This window comes from Periophthalmus magnuspinnatus, chromosome 15, assembly GCF_009829125.3.
Source record: "Periophthalmus magnuspinnatus isolate fPerMag1 chromosome 15, fPerMag1.2.pri, whole genome shotgun sequence".
Classification (NCBI taxonomy): Eukaryota; Metazoa; Chordata; class Actinopteri; order Gobiiformes; family Gobiidae; genus Periophthalmus; species Periophthalmus magnuspinnatus.
This window is the reverse complement of record NC_047140.1, coordinates 26,308,326-26,323,070: the sequence shown is the minus strand read 5'-3', so window position 1 is coordinate 26,323,070 and position 14,745 is coordinate 26,308,326. Positions and strand designations below refer to the sequence as shown.

Below are 14,745 nucleotides of genomic sequence, written 5' to 3'. Positions count from 1 at the left end.
ACATTTATAGTCACAACCTTTCGCCATCTGTTTATTCTCGTGAAATTCATCTTGGTCAAGGCTGACTCCAGGACTGACCCATGGAGAGACTCATCTCCCCTTTGTGTCTTGGCGCCTGCTACAAGATGAACTCAGACTGAAGACACTGGTATGGGTGCAATAAGATGAAATGAATACAAAACAGTCAATGGAAAATCTAACCCTGGATCAAGCACTTTTTCTGAACAAAATAAGTTACATTCTGCCATCTATATGAGATTCCAGCATCAAGGAATGCTAATGTTAAGACAAAACATTTTCAAGTTTGAGTGTTACATCTGCGTCTTGAGGATATTAAGTAAGTCTGTTGTGCCAAGGACAAAAGGGTACTCTGAAAGCCTGTTAATATTCCATCCTCCAAGAACACAGCACTTTATTCAAAATTAAAAAAAAGAATTGTTTTCATTGACGTTATTAAAGTTATTTAAAAAAAACAAACAGAGTAACTAAAATGGGGGTTGTTTTGTGTCAGTATTGGGGCACGCTTGAAGCTGATACAAGTTATCTTTGATATTGCACAAATGTACTTGTTCACTGCATTTGTCTCCTGTGTATTTTGACTTGGCCTCATAAAACAGCAGCAGACTGAAGTTTGTTTGATCAGAGGTGCAGGCCATAGTCTATTGGAAGCAGACACCTTTGAGACCACGTCCACTGTGGGTTTTTCAATTCACTGTCATTTCCTGGCTGTTCGCATCTATATGGTGAGAATTAGGCTTGGTCTGTCCCCTGGGTCACTCATATCAAGTCAGTGAGACTCACAAATAGAAATAGGAAAGAGCAGGAGATAGGCAATATGCAGCTTCACTGAAGGTAATTATGCTGGACAAATATTTGTGTCTCCCATTTCAGGGACCTTCCATTGAGCTTGGCATTCAATTCAACTCAATTCAATTCATTTTATTTTTGTAACGCCCAAAATCACAACAACAGTTGTCTCGAAGCGCGTTCATGTTTTGGTTGATGGGGAAACCGGAGTACCCGGAGGAAACCCATCCAGACATGGGGAGAAACATGCAAAACTCCACACAGAAAGGCAGCCAGGCAAAAATATGTATAAACAAGACTAAAGCAGCTACTTAGTTTGGAAGCCGACATTTCACCACCAATCAGCTTCTGCAGGTCTGAGAAAAGTCATATCTGCCCTAATAATGCTGTTTTTAGAGCTTATGTGAGTCCATCTAAATATGCCAATCCCAAATACCCAAACATGATTAAATAGAACTGCAGGCTGTCATTAACTACATGTTCTGCGGCAAAATAGATTTATTTTAATATGACTTAGTTGTATCAGACAGTTAACTTCAACCAAGCTATTGAAATATACTTAAAAGGTACAAGAAAAACATTTTTACTTCCCACTTGTGAAGATTGTTGTGGGAGCAGGGTGATGATCTGGAGATCAACACAAGGATATTATTTCATCATAAACTCACTTTCCACTTATTAAACATATAAATAGAGATGACCCTCTCTTGATCAGGCTGTGACTCATTCACTTCTGTCTCTTCCATTTGCTTTTGAAATATGTTGGAGTATTGTAAGTATCAGAATTGGTAAATTTATATATATTGGTAAATATATATATATATATATATATATATATATATATATATATATATATATATATATATATATATATATATATATATATAAAAACTCGCACAATGCCATTTTCCCTCTCTTCATGAGGTGTTATGACCCTGAAACCATAGATAGACCATATATTTAGCATTTACTACCTCTGTATCTTTGGGCTAAATGGTAAAATTAGTATGGATTCCCTACATGCCAGGGACACGATAGGATTTGCTCAGAGGGTGTGCATCAGGGTTACAGACGCGTGTAATGATGTGGCTATACGGAACTAAGGAAAAAGGGAGCTGAAGGTATAATGTTGGATTTCTTGTAAAAGTCTAGTGAATGAAATGAATGTTTTTTTCCCACCATGTATATTCTTCTAACATATTCCAGAGTGTGTTGAAGTTGAACCGTGAAGGGAATGTTTTGCACAAACAGCTGCATCAACTCTGATCACGGAACATGTACTGGATGGACAAATTGATTCCAGGATTGGACAGGGTTAGCCCTATGAATTTATATAACGCTTTTCCACCTTCAAGGCACTCAAAGCACTTTCCATCAAGAAACCACTCACCTATTCACACACACATTCACATAAGACAAGGTTGGTTAAGTCTTTTGCCCAAGGACACAATGACAGCATTCATCTGTGGGGAGCTGAAATGGCACCACCAACCTAACCGCTCTACCAATGATGTTTTATATAGACAGCAGGATCTGAACCACTAACCTTTGGGTCAGTAGACAAAAACACTCTACCAACTGAGCTACAGTCACCTCTGCACTGTTTTCGGTTGGACTGGTGCAGTTTAATTTGATGGTTGTGGTTACCGGGATGTTTTGTGGGTGAGTTTGTTCTGATGTGAAACAGTATCTCAGCATGAGCCACAGGTCTGAGGTATAATCGTGATGTGTTGTGCGCTTGTGTTGTGTGATTGTGTGCTGTGTGATAGGCAGAGGGAGGGGGACAGACATGAACAGCTGTGGTAGGAATGAAGTATGTGGTGTACTTAAAGGATTAGCCTCTTGGTCTGCTTTCACTGCAGACAGGGCAGCCGCACTACAGCAAACACACACGCTGCAGACGAGTTTGTTTTGTACAGCCTCATATCACATTAATGACAACACGCTGAGGTGTCACTGCCTCCTCTCTCAGCTGGCTTCAGATCATCACAGGGCTCAGTGAACAGCATTCTGGTATAAAAAACAGAATCTTAAAAAGCATCACACAGTGTAAAACTCAGCCATCGCTCAAGCCAAGTTAAAAAACAAGCCTTATTTGATAGCTGCTCTGAGCGGTAGCTGCTGCTCAGAGTGAGGTAATAACATTCATTCATTTGTTTCACAATCGTCTCATGTTGTGATTGGAGCCAGTTACAACATCTGAAGATGAAGAGGCTGAAGACGCTGCACTTATGCAACTGAGCTAAACTTTTACTGACATTGTATTTTCTTCTTTCCAGTGAGGAAAGTAATGGGCCAAGCAGTAGTGGGTTGATACATTAACTGCATATATAAATAGGTTGTTTGTGGGTTGCGTATTCTGTATTACAATACCAATATCATGTCAATAATCCCTCATTGTGTTTGCTGGACTAGCCAAAATAAAAAGCTTTTCCAATTGACCTCATTCTGGAAGTTGCTGTGGGAGATTATATTGCATGAGGTTTTATTTTTCATGGACGTGTCGATCTTCACAGCAAATAAGTTCCATACAAACTACAGAGCCATTTCAAGATTCCCAGAGAATTGCTGCAGTATTGATTTGTTGGTCACATAAACATTGAACATTTTACACAAATAAACCTACTTTATATCAAATAATGCTACTAAACTTTTTTAAATTCTCCATTGAAATGCGATTCTTGCTTAACAACCACAGTCCCACCACAAAGACATTGCAGAAGTATTTAGAGGCAAAAGTGAGCGAGGCTGAATAAGGTCAAGGCTATACAAAGATGTGTCATATCTCCTGTTTAAAAAAAAAAAGAAAACAACTGAGAGAACATGTTTGGATATCAGGGAGCACTACTGTAGCAATGAAATGACACATACTTTAAAAAAAAATATTTCCTTAGTGTTAATATAATGTCTGAGATTTGTAGATAGGCAAAGTTGTACACCACATGTTCCTTCTCTTTTGGTGAGCCTCGTCTAACACTTTCACTCTGTGACATAAATAAGGAAAGACTCCTAATTCTCCCTGTAATTTGGCAATTAAACGTTTAGCTCTGGGAAGCGGCTCTGACACACGGAGCTTCCTTGGGGCGAGTACATTGTCAATGGGGGTGCCAGTGGGCTGTCTGCCGTCTGCTAGCTATTTGTGGCTATTATGGCTCTATAAAAGGAAACGTGCATGACGATACACACAGGCACACACTCTCATTGAAGTTCAGATGTGAGAGACCCCTTTTTCAGCTTCAATCAATGTTTACAGACTTTGGCAACATTTTGGTGAACTACTGACATGCGCCACTCAAGCACCAGCAGAATGGACAACTCTGTGGACAAGAGATCGGGGGAGGTAAGACACATGACCACACAAAGATGAAGTGTTGTAATTATTCATTCATTATTTTGCCTTGACCGCTCTCACATGTGGCTACTGTAGACTGTTTTCTTCTTCCGAAAAGCTCCCTGAAAATGAACCCTGCATGTTTTTAATCTGGCCATGCTATAGATTGTCAATGTGGACGCTCGACCCCCCACTGCGGCTCTTGTGGGGCTTAGAGGCAGTGGCAACACCAATCTGTGCCTGCCTCTGATCCTGTTATTTTGTATAAAACCAACCCTAAACTAGCACTGAAAATACAATGAGAAAGATATTATGATTATTTTAGGGTTATATGCCAGTGCTGTCTCTTTTTAGATACATTTTACAAACTCGGATAAAATATACACATCTTTTCTTCTTAATAAAATGATTGTTCTACCGATATCAAACAATATACCAATGCAATACACCATCTCTTATCTATATCCTTTGTAAAAACATCTAACCAGATATCATAAAAGAACAGAGAAGGGATTTGAGATAGCTGTTAGTGTTCCAGAAACTGTAACTGTATAAAGGTTTACATTCCCAGCAATCTCTTGGGAATACAGAGAACATTCCAAAAGGATAAATTATCCAGTGTGTGCAGTGCATAATGGGAGAACAAGTATTACAGAGTGCATACAAAGGGATATAAAAATGTTTTTGAGACCTTTGGTTCTCATTATGACAGTCGATTGACTCAGGGGAACAAACACACAAACAAAATTCAAAAGAAAACTTGAAATCACTGAGTCATCCTGGTGTGTGCCTAATGAAGTGGTCATCTTGTGTTCTTGGCTGTGACACACACTATTTTTAGCCCTCTATTTCTCAATCACAGTGATGTTCATTCCTTTACGAGGGCCATGTGTTTGCTCAGATGTTTTCCCACACAGGCAGCTGAGGGTAGGATATATTTACCCTCCATATCAGTGCCGAAGGGAGGGGCTCTGTTTGTCTGTAATTAAACACTTAGAGACACGCCCGCACTTTCACTGTGCCGGAAAGGGACGTGATAGAGACGGAGATCCAAGCATCTTAATCTTAGCAGTATTTGAGTTTATGCAGAAAAGTTATTTAAGTACTTTGACATTTACAAACAATTCTAATTATGAAAAGCAGAATGCACAGCACCTGCGGGAGAGCAGATAAAAGCCACGATACCGAAGGCATCAAATGGAGATACTTTGGAGTTCTTTGCTGTTTTAAAAGTTGCTATTCAGCAACTCTGCACAAACTAATGGATTAATCTTACGTGGAATATTGTATAAAATACTGGAACAAAGTATTCATTTGATTCCATACATATTCCATTTATTTCTGCATGTACTGGTTTGCCCCTCTTATAACTGCATTCCTCATGTGGCTTTTCTGTGGTGCATTATTGCATCAAACCACAGAGCTGTAGTCCAGGTGCAGCACTTCACTGAGAAGCACGAGGATTCTACAAGTCACTTATGAAGGGGCGGCATTTATGAAATGTTTATATTTGTTTCATAATTGTTCATTAAGGAGCTTTACCTGGAGAAAATTGGGTATCTGACATTTTTCTTGCAAATTAGTAACTACATTTTTTCCCCATAGAGGTTATTGTAAAATTTACACTTTGTGACAAAGTCTGTCTCTAATGAAAAACCACTTTTTCAATCACAAACAGTGAAGAAAGATCTGACTGAAAAAAGATGCTCTTAAGTTGTGCCCAAAAATTCAAACATGAATCGATGTGTCAAACTAGAAACACTTTTGCTACTTTGGACCACCAGTGTTCCTGCTCCAGCCGTTAGATAACTCGCATTGTGGTTTTTGTGGAAGCCAAAGGCGATGCGCCCAAACGAACCAAAACTAACATGGCAACACCAACAGGCATAATAGGCCAATTGGAGCAGAAATGTGGACTATTTGTTTTGGAAAAGCATGCAGAAAAGCACTTTGTGCATTTGTGGATGGGAATATCTGTGCTTTTCTCACAACAGGATTCAGTAAAAGTGTCCTTTTTCAGCTAGCTTCTGTTGTGACCCTTGCCAAGTGCTTTCAGCGTGACCCATTTCAGATTGATAATGTGTAGAACTCAAATCAAATGTGCTACACATATCAATCTGGCTCTTGCCAGGTTAACAAGTTAGAGCCGTGGGTAACAATTTATTTCCCCCTTTCATGGTTTGAAAATGGGACCTCACTTTAAAACAGTGTGGAGTCAATCATCAGCACAAAGAGTCCTAATGAAGCAGAAGTATGTGTCCCTCTATGGCATGTCTCTGCTGTAGTGATAGTGCTGTCAGCTCATACCAGCCACACCATCAACTTTGTCTAAATATATATGGTCCACATGCAGTCATAAAACCATGCTGAGCTGCTTCAAAAGAAAGACACTAACTTACACTGATACAGTGTTAATTATTTACAAGTCCATCAGTTATACTTAGGTAACACTTAGCGGCATATCAAAGGCAGTCTGTTAGCTTGGCCTTGGAGGGTGGTCTTCAGCAGAGAGTGATTTAAGGCTCTTCAGCGCCTTTGGCCATAACTGGGGGTCCACACACACTGAGCAAGGAGAAAAGCAGTGGGGTCAGAAATGTGATATACAGAACAACATGACCTCTACAGCTCTCCCAAGCAATTAAACATTCAAGACTACACCATGGCAGACAGGGAGGAAGTGCTAGTTTTCACCTTTGCCGAGTGAAACCTAACTCGTGCTGTGACTACCGATCGCAAAACAAACGTTACATAAGACTGTAGGGGAATAAATAAACTGGCACGTGCTTATTTTTAGTCATGACATTTGTTTGATTATAGTAACAGCTCCTAAACAGATTCATTTGGAGGAGAAACTGTACTGGTGCTTTGTGATAAGCAAAAACGAAATGGATGTAATCATTGACAATACTTTAAAAAAATACATCATATTATTTTGTATACGGCGGTCATTTTACCTAGAAAAGTGTAATGAAAAAAACTGTTAAGTGCTTTACTAGGCAAGGCAAGTTTATTTGTATAGCACAATTCGTACACAAAGTAGTTCAAAGTGCTTTAGAATCACAATACAAACAAATCAGAACATAAATAATAATTATAAAATGAACATTAAAAGAAAAGAGTGCAGAATAAAAACCTTTCAGTCATATGCACAGCTGAACAAAACTGGATTTATTATCAAAGTAGAGGCCTGTCTCACATCTTCAGAAAGACTGTTCCAGGTTTTATCTGCAGAAAACTTGATTCCCCATGTTTAGTCCTGACTCTGGGCACCAGCAGGAGGCCGTTCCCTGAGGTCCTCAGAGTGTGAGATGGTTCATATGGCACTAACATATGGGAGATGTACTTTGGTGCTGGGCCATGGAGAGACTTATACACAAGCAGAGCTGCTTTAAACTCTATTCTATGACCCACAGGAGCCAGTGCAGAGACCTGAGCACAGGACTTATGTTTCTAGTCACGACTGAGCAGCAGAATTCTGGATGTACTGCAGCTGTTTTACACTGAACAGGCCATTACAATAATCTAATCTACTGAAGACAAATGCATGGATAAGTGTCTCCAAGTCTGGTTTTGACAGTATACGTTGATTTTGGAAATGTTTTTTAGATGGTCAAAAGCTGCAGATATTGTTGATTTGATCTGGCTGTTAAAGTTCAAAATGTTTTACTTGCAGCTCAAACTGGTGAGGGAAAAGTAAAGTTAGAAAATGAAAACATTTTGTTTGTCACGCAGGACTTCCATACATTACATCTGTAGGCAGTGGTGCCACGCATTGCGGGAGTATAACTGTTGCTTTCTAATATTTGTTGTTTGCTTATTGCTAATTGCATGTTCAGGGTCATTGCAGACTCAATATAATACACTGTGATCCTACACTAATATACCCAGTATTATAATGAGGGGATAAATATGCAATTCAGTTTGTGTCAAGTGCTTGGCGACAAGACATGGGCTATTGTCAAGGGCCGTTCACTCAGAAAAGTAGCGGCAGCGTAAAGGAAAACAACCTTTAGAAATAATGCAGGCTATTTGAATAAGCAGAAAAAAGTCAATGCAATAGCAGTTTCTATATAAAATCATTTATTTTAATGTATGTAAATAAAATCCACCTTGAACCAATGTAAACACAAAGAGACAGTATGGAGATCTGAATGAAACTCTCATACATTATTTTAGGTCAATAAATAGCATCAGTCACTTAAGAATTTCTGGTTCCTTCAGGTTTATACATTGGGTAATGTGCTTTATCCAGTCTGCAGACCTCTTATCAACCACATATTTTATTTATTTCTCCTGTAAATAACCAGTATTTCTGTAAATACAATGTGGGAAACACTTATCTGGAAATGAAATATATGAGTAATTTTTGTGGTTGCAGAATTGAGATTGGCAGCAGAGAGTTACATAATGAAGGCTATTTGAGTGTGAAAATAGTGTTTGGTGAATGCTTATGGAAAAACCTGCTTTACAAAGTTGACGCCAATCTTTTCTCTCCAGAAATAGTTCAAATATGCATCTTAAACTCAATTTACAACATGACATTAAAAAATACATCACGATGTTTTCTAATTTCAGCTAATAGTGCCTCAAGGTACATGTGATAAATGCATAATCTTAGCTCCAGGGTCTATTAAAACTAACCTGGCTGATGAGAGCAGAGAATCTCATTGCCCTTTGCCTGCACTTGGAGTTTGCCATTGACCCCAAAACACCATGAGATTATAGCCAGAAGTGTCAGGCTAGAATCTCCAGTTTGGTTTGAATGAGAAATGTTGCTACAAATTATACACTTTCTGTCTATAGAGTGGCACTGCCGTCCTCTCCTTGTGCAAGATAAATAATATCTGAGAAAGCTACATGCTGCTAAGGCTAGCTAATTCACTGCGGATTGAAAGGCTGCAAAAGGCAAAGCTGTCTGTTTGCTTTGCCCAATTTCAGTGTGGCTGTTGCTTTACACATGTGCCTTCACAGCCACGCCTCCTCCATACATTTGTGCAGATGGCGCTCACAGATTGCCTCTTAATCATAGGTAGGGTGCAGGCTACATGGTGCATGTCTGAGAGAACACACAAATGCTCAATGTTCCCTAAGTAAAGTGTTGGCTTCAGCTTTTGTTCTCACTGCACATTTTAAAGATGTGCTCAATCACAATGTTACACAAGATTCTTCAAGGAGCTGAAAGCCTCTAAACAGCTTTTCAAACAAGATACAGGAGCCAATTCCACATCATTTGTAATGGTTTTAAAAGCTACTATGAAGGTTCAGTTTCATTCATGTGTCTATATCTACCCAATATGATCAGCATTATATCATCGTATCCAGGTACAATTGATAGCCCATGCATGGGCCTGTGGACTTTTTCTTCATTCATTTAATTTTGTTCATCTTCTGATAAAAGGGAACAATCAAGCTCATGGACAAAACATTCATGGAAAACATGAACCCACGCACTTTCAGTCACATGAACTGTTTTGAGAGGAATCAAATAACCCTCAAATTCACAACATTTTAATAGGACTTTTATGGTAATTCTGACTGGACTTTTGTCAAAACCCAACAAATGTTCAATCTAGTGTCAATTGGACAATCCTCTGAGACACCAGGTATCCCTAGACCTTGTATTTACCAAAAATTTGAAATCAGATGTTCCTCTGTGCAGAGCTTGTTCCCATTTACAATGAGAGTGGATCAGACAGAGGCTAAAAGAGCTTCAGCTTCACAAAAAGCACAGCCATTTGCCGATACTCCAAAGAGTTCAGTCAGAATTAGAATCAAATAGGGGATCATTTTAGTCATGCATTTTAGGAAAAAAGAACCAGAACTGTAAGGGGTTAAAAGAAAGAAAAAAAAAAAAGATACAGCAAGCTCCAGGGAAGTGGTTTTGCCCAGTAGTCAAGTGGTCCAAGTTGCTCCATATGCCAGGCTCTCTGCCTCATCAGAGATCAACTCCCCATTTGGACAACTTGCCGAATATCTTTCCCACTCTCTATCCCCATTTGAATCTTTACTGTCCTGGCAGAAAAAGCTTAAGGGCTGAAAAAACATAATATAGAAATGTAGAAATTAGACTGGTTGACATTGACATTGTCATAGCCCCTAACTCTTTGATTTTTCATTTCATTATATTCCATATGTTGTTTGTTTTTGCATGATGATGAAAAAGTTCACTATAAAAGACAGTGAAATAAAGCTCAAGTGCTGCCTTATGGTGCTGGAGATGAGCTGAACTTCACAGCTCGTTATTCCTCCTAGGCCTGTGTGTGGTGAAGGTGAAATTGTCTGTGTGAGCGTGGATGTGCCTCATCAGTGTCTGTGAGTTGAGCCCTAACCTCAGATATGTTTAAAACAGATGCAGCTGTGAATGGTGGAGGTATATGAGATCTTATAATACATGTGTGTGTCTTACAGGTAACGGTGCCCTGCGTCTTTACTTTTGTGCCAGTTGTGCAGAAACTACCAATTAAAAGCTGTCTGGAAGTGACATCTGCAGCTTCAGAGGCAAAACAAAATGAGGTGCAGCATCCACTCAACACATTCATTTTCATTTGAATCGTTCTTGAATTATTCGACAGAACTGAAATGACCTTGTCATCAGATTTAATCAGCTGTTGTCATAAATTAGAATATATTAAAGTTGTATAAGGTCCACTTCAAACGGTCATAGATTCACTCATGCCCCATGTGTACTCGGCTCTCTCTGTAAGATGTGATGTGCCAAATCTCTTTTGACATCAAAGAAACTTTAAATGACAAGAACCATGTTTACAATACACAGCCTAACACATACAAGTTTGCCCCATTTGGATTACTTTATGACTTTGTGCATGTTTTTGTGTGCATTTGAGTGACAGCTTTTGTTGTTGTTCATTGTTGTTTTGTAAAACAAATCCCAGACTTATTAACAACAGCTTCATTTGGAAGTCAGCCCAATGTCACAAGTGTGTAGCCAGAGAAATGATAAATTATGAATCTCATTACACACATTGTAAATACATTTTTTTTCATTTAACTTGTATCATTGAAGCTTAGATCTAAATAATTTTCATGACTATTGTTAAAAAGTGTAATGTAAATATGCTGTAGACAACTGTTTTGTTTAATCTCATTGTCCCCACTGCAGTATCATCAAAACAAACAGTATCTGTATCGATGATAAATACTTCAGGAAGCACATTAAAACAGTGATACACTCCAGGTTGTTCCATAATGTGTTTAAATGAAGTGTGTAGAGTCACACAGCACAGCTCTAATCATTATCTGCCTCATTCACGTGTTATTTCATGCAGCACAGATATGTTCAGACTAGTTGCATATTTAAGGTAATCTAATGTCAAAATATTTTTACAGCTGTCTTAGCATTGGACACACTTTTAGTTATGCAATATAAACACTCGCTTTAAACTTAAACTAACTTTCCTAGTTATTTTGAACCCTGCATGGCTGATGGTTTATTTCCAGTATGACCCCCCTGTGCGTTGCTAAATGTGTATGAACATCCCGGCTGCACTTGCACTGGGAGCAGAGCCTGTGGTCTGACGTCAGCTGTGCTTCATTGCAGACTTCAAAGGCGCTCTTTGGGGGGTAGGACCGAGGGCGTGTACTTCATGCTGCTCTACCTTAAGCTGAGGCTGTCATGAGTTGTACTATGTATTTTCTGAAACAATACGAGCTTTGGTGTCTCATGTTTCCTTATCCCCAATGTGTTGCCTGCCAGTGCTTTCCCTTTGTGCATAAGTCATTTCTTCATAAATATCTCAGCGTTCTATTCGGGGAAGATGTTGTTGAGTTTGTCATATGGAGGCAGGCAGGCTAGAAGCAACAGCACATTAATGTTTGAATGGTTGTAGTCAGCATTTTACATCAAATCCTCACACCAAAACATTTTATCTGCAGTACTTTGAGACCGTAGCGTCATCATTCATCCCTAGACTTAAGTTCTTTTCACAAACAGCAACTTGTACAGTGTTTAGAAACAAAGTCATTACAGAACTTTATGTAGTGTCATTCCACCTGCTCAAGTTGTCTCCTTATGGTAAAATATAAGTATTTCTTTAAAGCCAAGGTTTGCTCTGCACATAATATTAACTGTGACCGGCTTATTTTTCTATACAATGAAAGACAAGCCAATATACTCCCAAGTTTTTCAAGGACAAACACCTGACATTAAGCTTATTCAAGTCACTCTATAAGCCCTTTAAAGTTTGTGTTAGGTATTCATGTGAAACTTTTCAAAATGGCAAGCACAAAGTATTTTATTTCTTAGGTAAAGCAGCTAGAAGTGTTTTCATAGAGCCTAAGTCTATGATTTAAAATGTGACCTTACTCTTATTTTTCTGGAATTCTTACTTTCAAGATCACAGAGTCAATAGTTATACTACAGCACGTGTCAAACTCAAGGCCCGTGGGCCAAATGCGGCCCTCCACATCATTTTATGTGGTCCTCGACAGGGTAAATTAAAAGGTAAAATCTAATTTTATCAAGAGATACACAGTTACACAGCCATATTTTTACATTTAGGCAAATGCATATGCAATATTTGTTACTTGAATAAGTAATAAATACAGAAACAGTTAATTAACAAGTTTAAAAATGTGTTAGATTTATTTTACATTTGGCTCTTCGAGAGCATGCATGCATTAAAATAAATATGGAGCATAGACTGTATAAAGAATATACAGGGTATCCATGAAGTCTCTCTACAATTTTAAAATTTAAATATAAAGGAAAGTAATGCCATATATTAATTAGATTTGTTATATTGTACTCAATGGTTATAAAAGTTTTTGATCATATTGCATTTTTCATGACTTCCTCAATCAAACATTTCCAGAGCGTTGGATTGGAAGGACTAGACCAATTGCTAGATTTGAATTCTGGATTTCTTTCTATGGGGCTATGTTAAAGTTATTGTGTAAGATAAAGGACATTACTGAACTAAAGCAAAAGATAACAGATGCGATTGCAACCACTGATGATGCTATGCTACTGGGAACATGGCAAGAAACCCAGTACCATCTTGATGTGTGTCATGCTAATGTTACCCATATGGACGTGTATGAAATGAGACCACTGAGTACAATGGAACAAGTCTGATTAAGATAATTGGCTTTGTAATAAGTATTTAAATTGTAAAGAGACTTGGAGACTATGGACAGCCTGTATATAAAGTCTATGGTATGGATTTATAGGCAGCATTCTTGATTTCACATAAAAGCGCAGCTATAGCTTGAGTTGTTGTGCTGTTGAGCAAGACCAATCACCTCATCAGGAGCTATGAATAAGTCAGTAAAAGTCAGCTATTCCACCACTATCATGTTCTTGTAAAAGATTTTAAGTTATGAAAACCTGATAATATATGCAAATGTTTGTGTGCTGTATAAACCAATCCACAATACAGCTGCTTCTCTGCTAAAAGAGTTTGTTTCTGTGAGCTGTGAAAGCCCCTCCCGAACGTCTCCATCAGCATTTGGAACCTCAGCCTTTTCATGCGCGCCCATCCGTGAGTGGAGTATGTTACCCACAGAGCTGATAACATGTATGAACTATGGCACATTGTCACGCCTGGCGAAACGATCCGTCCTCTCAAACCAAACCTGCTCCCTTAATGTGAACTAATGTGTCTGGAGAGGGGCTGATGCTCTGAATTCATTGATGGATTGATGCTTTTGGATGATGGTAATGATTTTAGCTGCTGATAGAACTGTATCTTAATGAGGTTACAGAACTTTTATGATGATCCAGTCATTGTAAAAACATTTTCTTTGCATGTTTGATTTTATGAACTACAGGGTGTCCATTAAGTCTCTTTACTGTTTTCAATTTAATTGATAAGATATATTAATTAGAATTGTACTATTGTACACAGTTTTTAATCACTTTAGATTTTTGTATGTGAGGCATCCTGTTGATTAAAGAGGCTTCCTTTTGAATGAACCCCTAAGAAATGGCTCCTCCTCAAGAGAAGACAAAATGTGCATCATGGTTTATTGAGACAAAAACAGATACACAAACTCAACAAATTGTATGGAGACAGAAACTGTGTTAGATAGAAAGAGAAAAGTGACCAAGAACATCTGAGGAAAACACTGATCATGCAAGAGGTGTATTAATTACGTCAAAAACTTCAGAAACCACTGAGTACAATAGAACAAGTCTGATTAAGATATATGACCCATTGCCTTTGTAATAAATGTTTTAAATTGTAAAGAGACTTTATGGACATCAGCTTGCCCAGGGACAACAGGTGGGAATTAGCCATAATGCTGCACACTGGTACATTGCTTCTCTCCTGTTAAGGTTAAATAAATCATCTAAACTAATGCCATAGACACAGGCTGACAGCTACACTTTGTCTAGGCAATCACACTAGTAGCTAATCATCACGTTTGATTGAGGAGTGAATGAATTATGCATGAAATCTGAAAACAACATGAGTGACAAGAAAACTGCTTCATTATTATTATTATTATAATAACTATAACTGACTTTATTATTGTTTTTTAATATTATTGTTTCACTGTTTCTCGCACTATAGCCTTTTGAATCCTCTCCTAAGTCTCGAGATGTGCCAAATCTTTTTCTTTCTAATTTGTCTGCATTTTTATAC

General features: G+C 38.3%; 1 protein-coding gene across 1 annotated transcript in view; it reads left to right on the top strand.

Annotated features, from left to right (window-relative positions):
* The first annotated feature begins 3,912 nt into the window (after nt 1-3,912).
* mlip (muscular LMNA-interacting protein) overlaps nt 3,913-14,745 on the top strand; it is a 28,598-nt gene continuing 17,765 nt past the window's right edge. The window contains exons 1-2 of the mRNA XM_033980239.2: nt 3,913-4,147; nt 10,547-10,651. Of these exons, the coding sequence (XP_033836130.1) occupies nt 4,091-4,147; nt 10,547-10,651 (162 nt within the window). The 5' untranslated portion in view covers nt 3,913-4,090. The remainder of the gene's footprint in view (nt 4,148-10,546; nt 10,652-14,745) is intronic.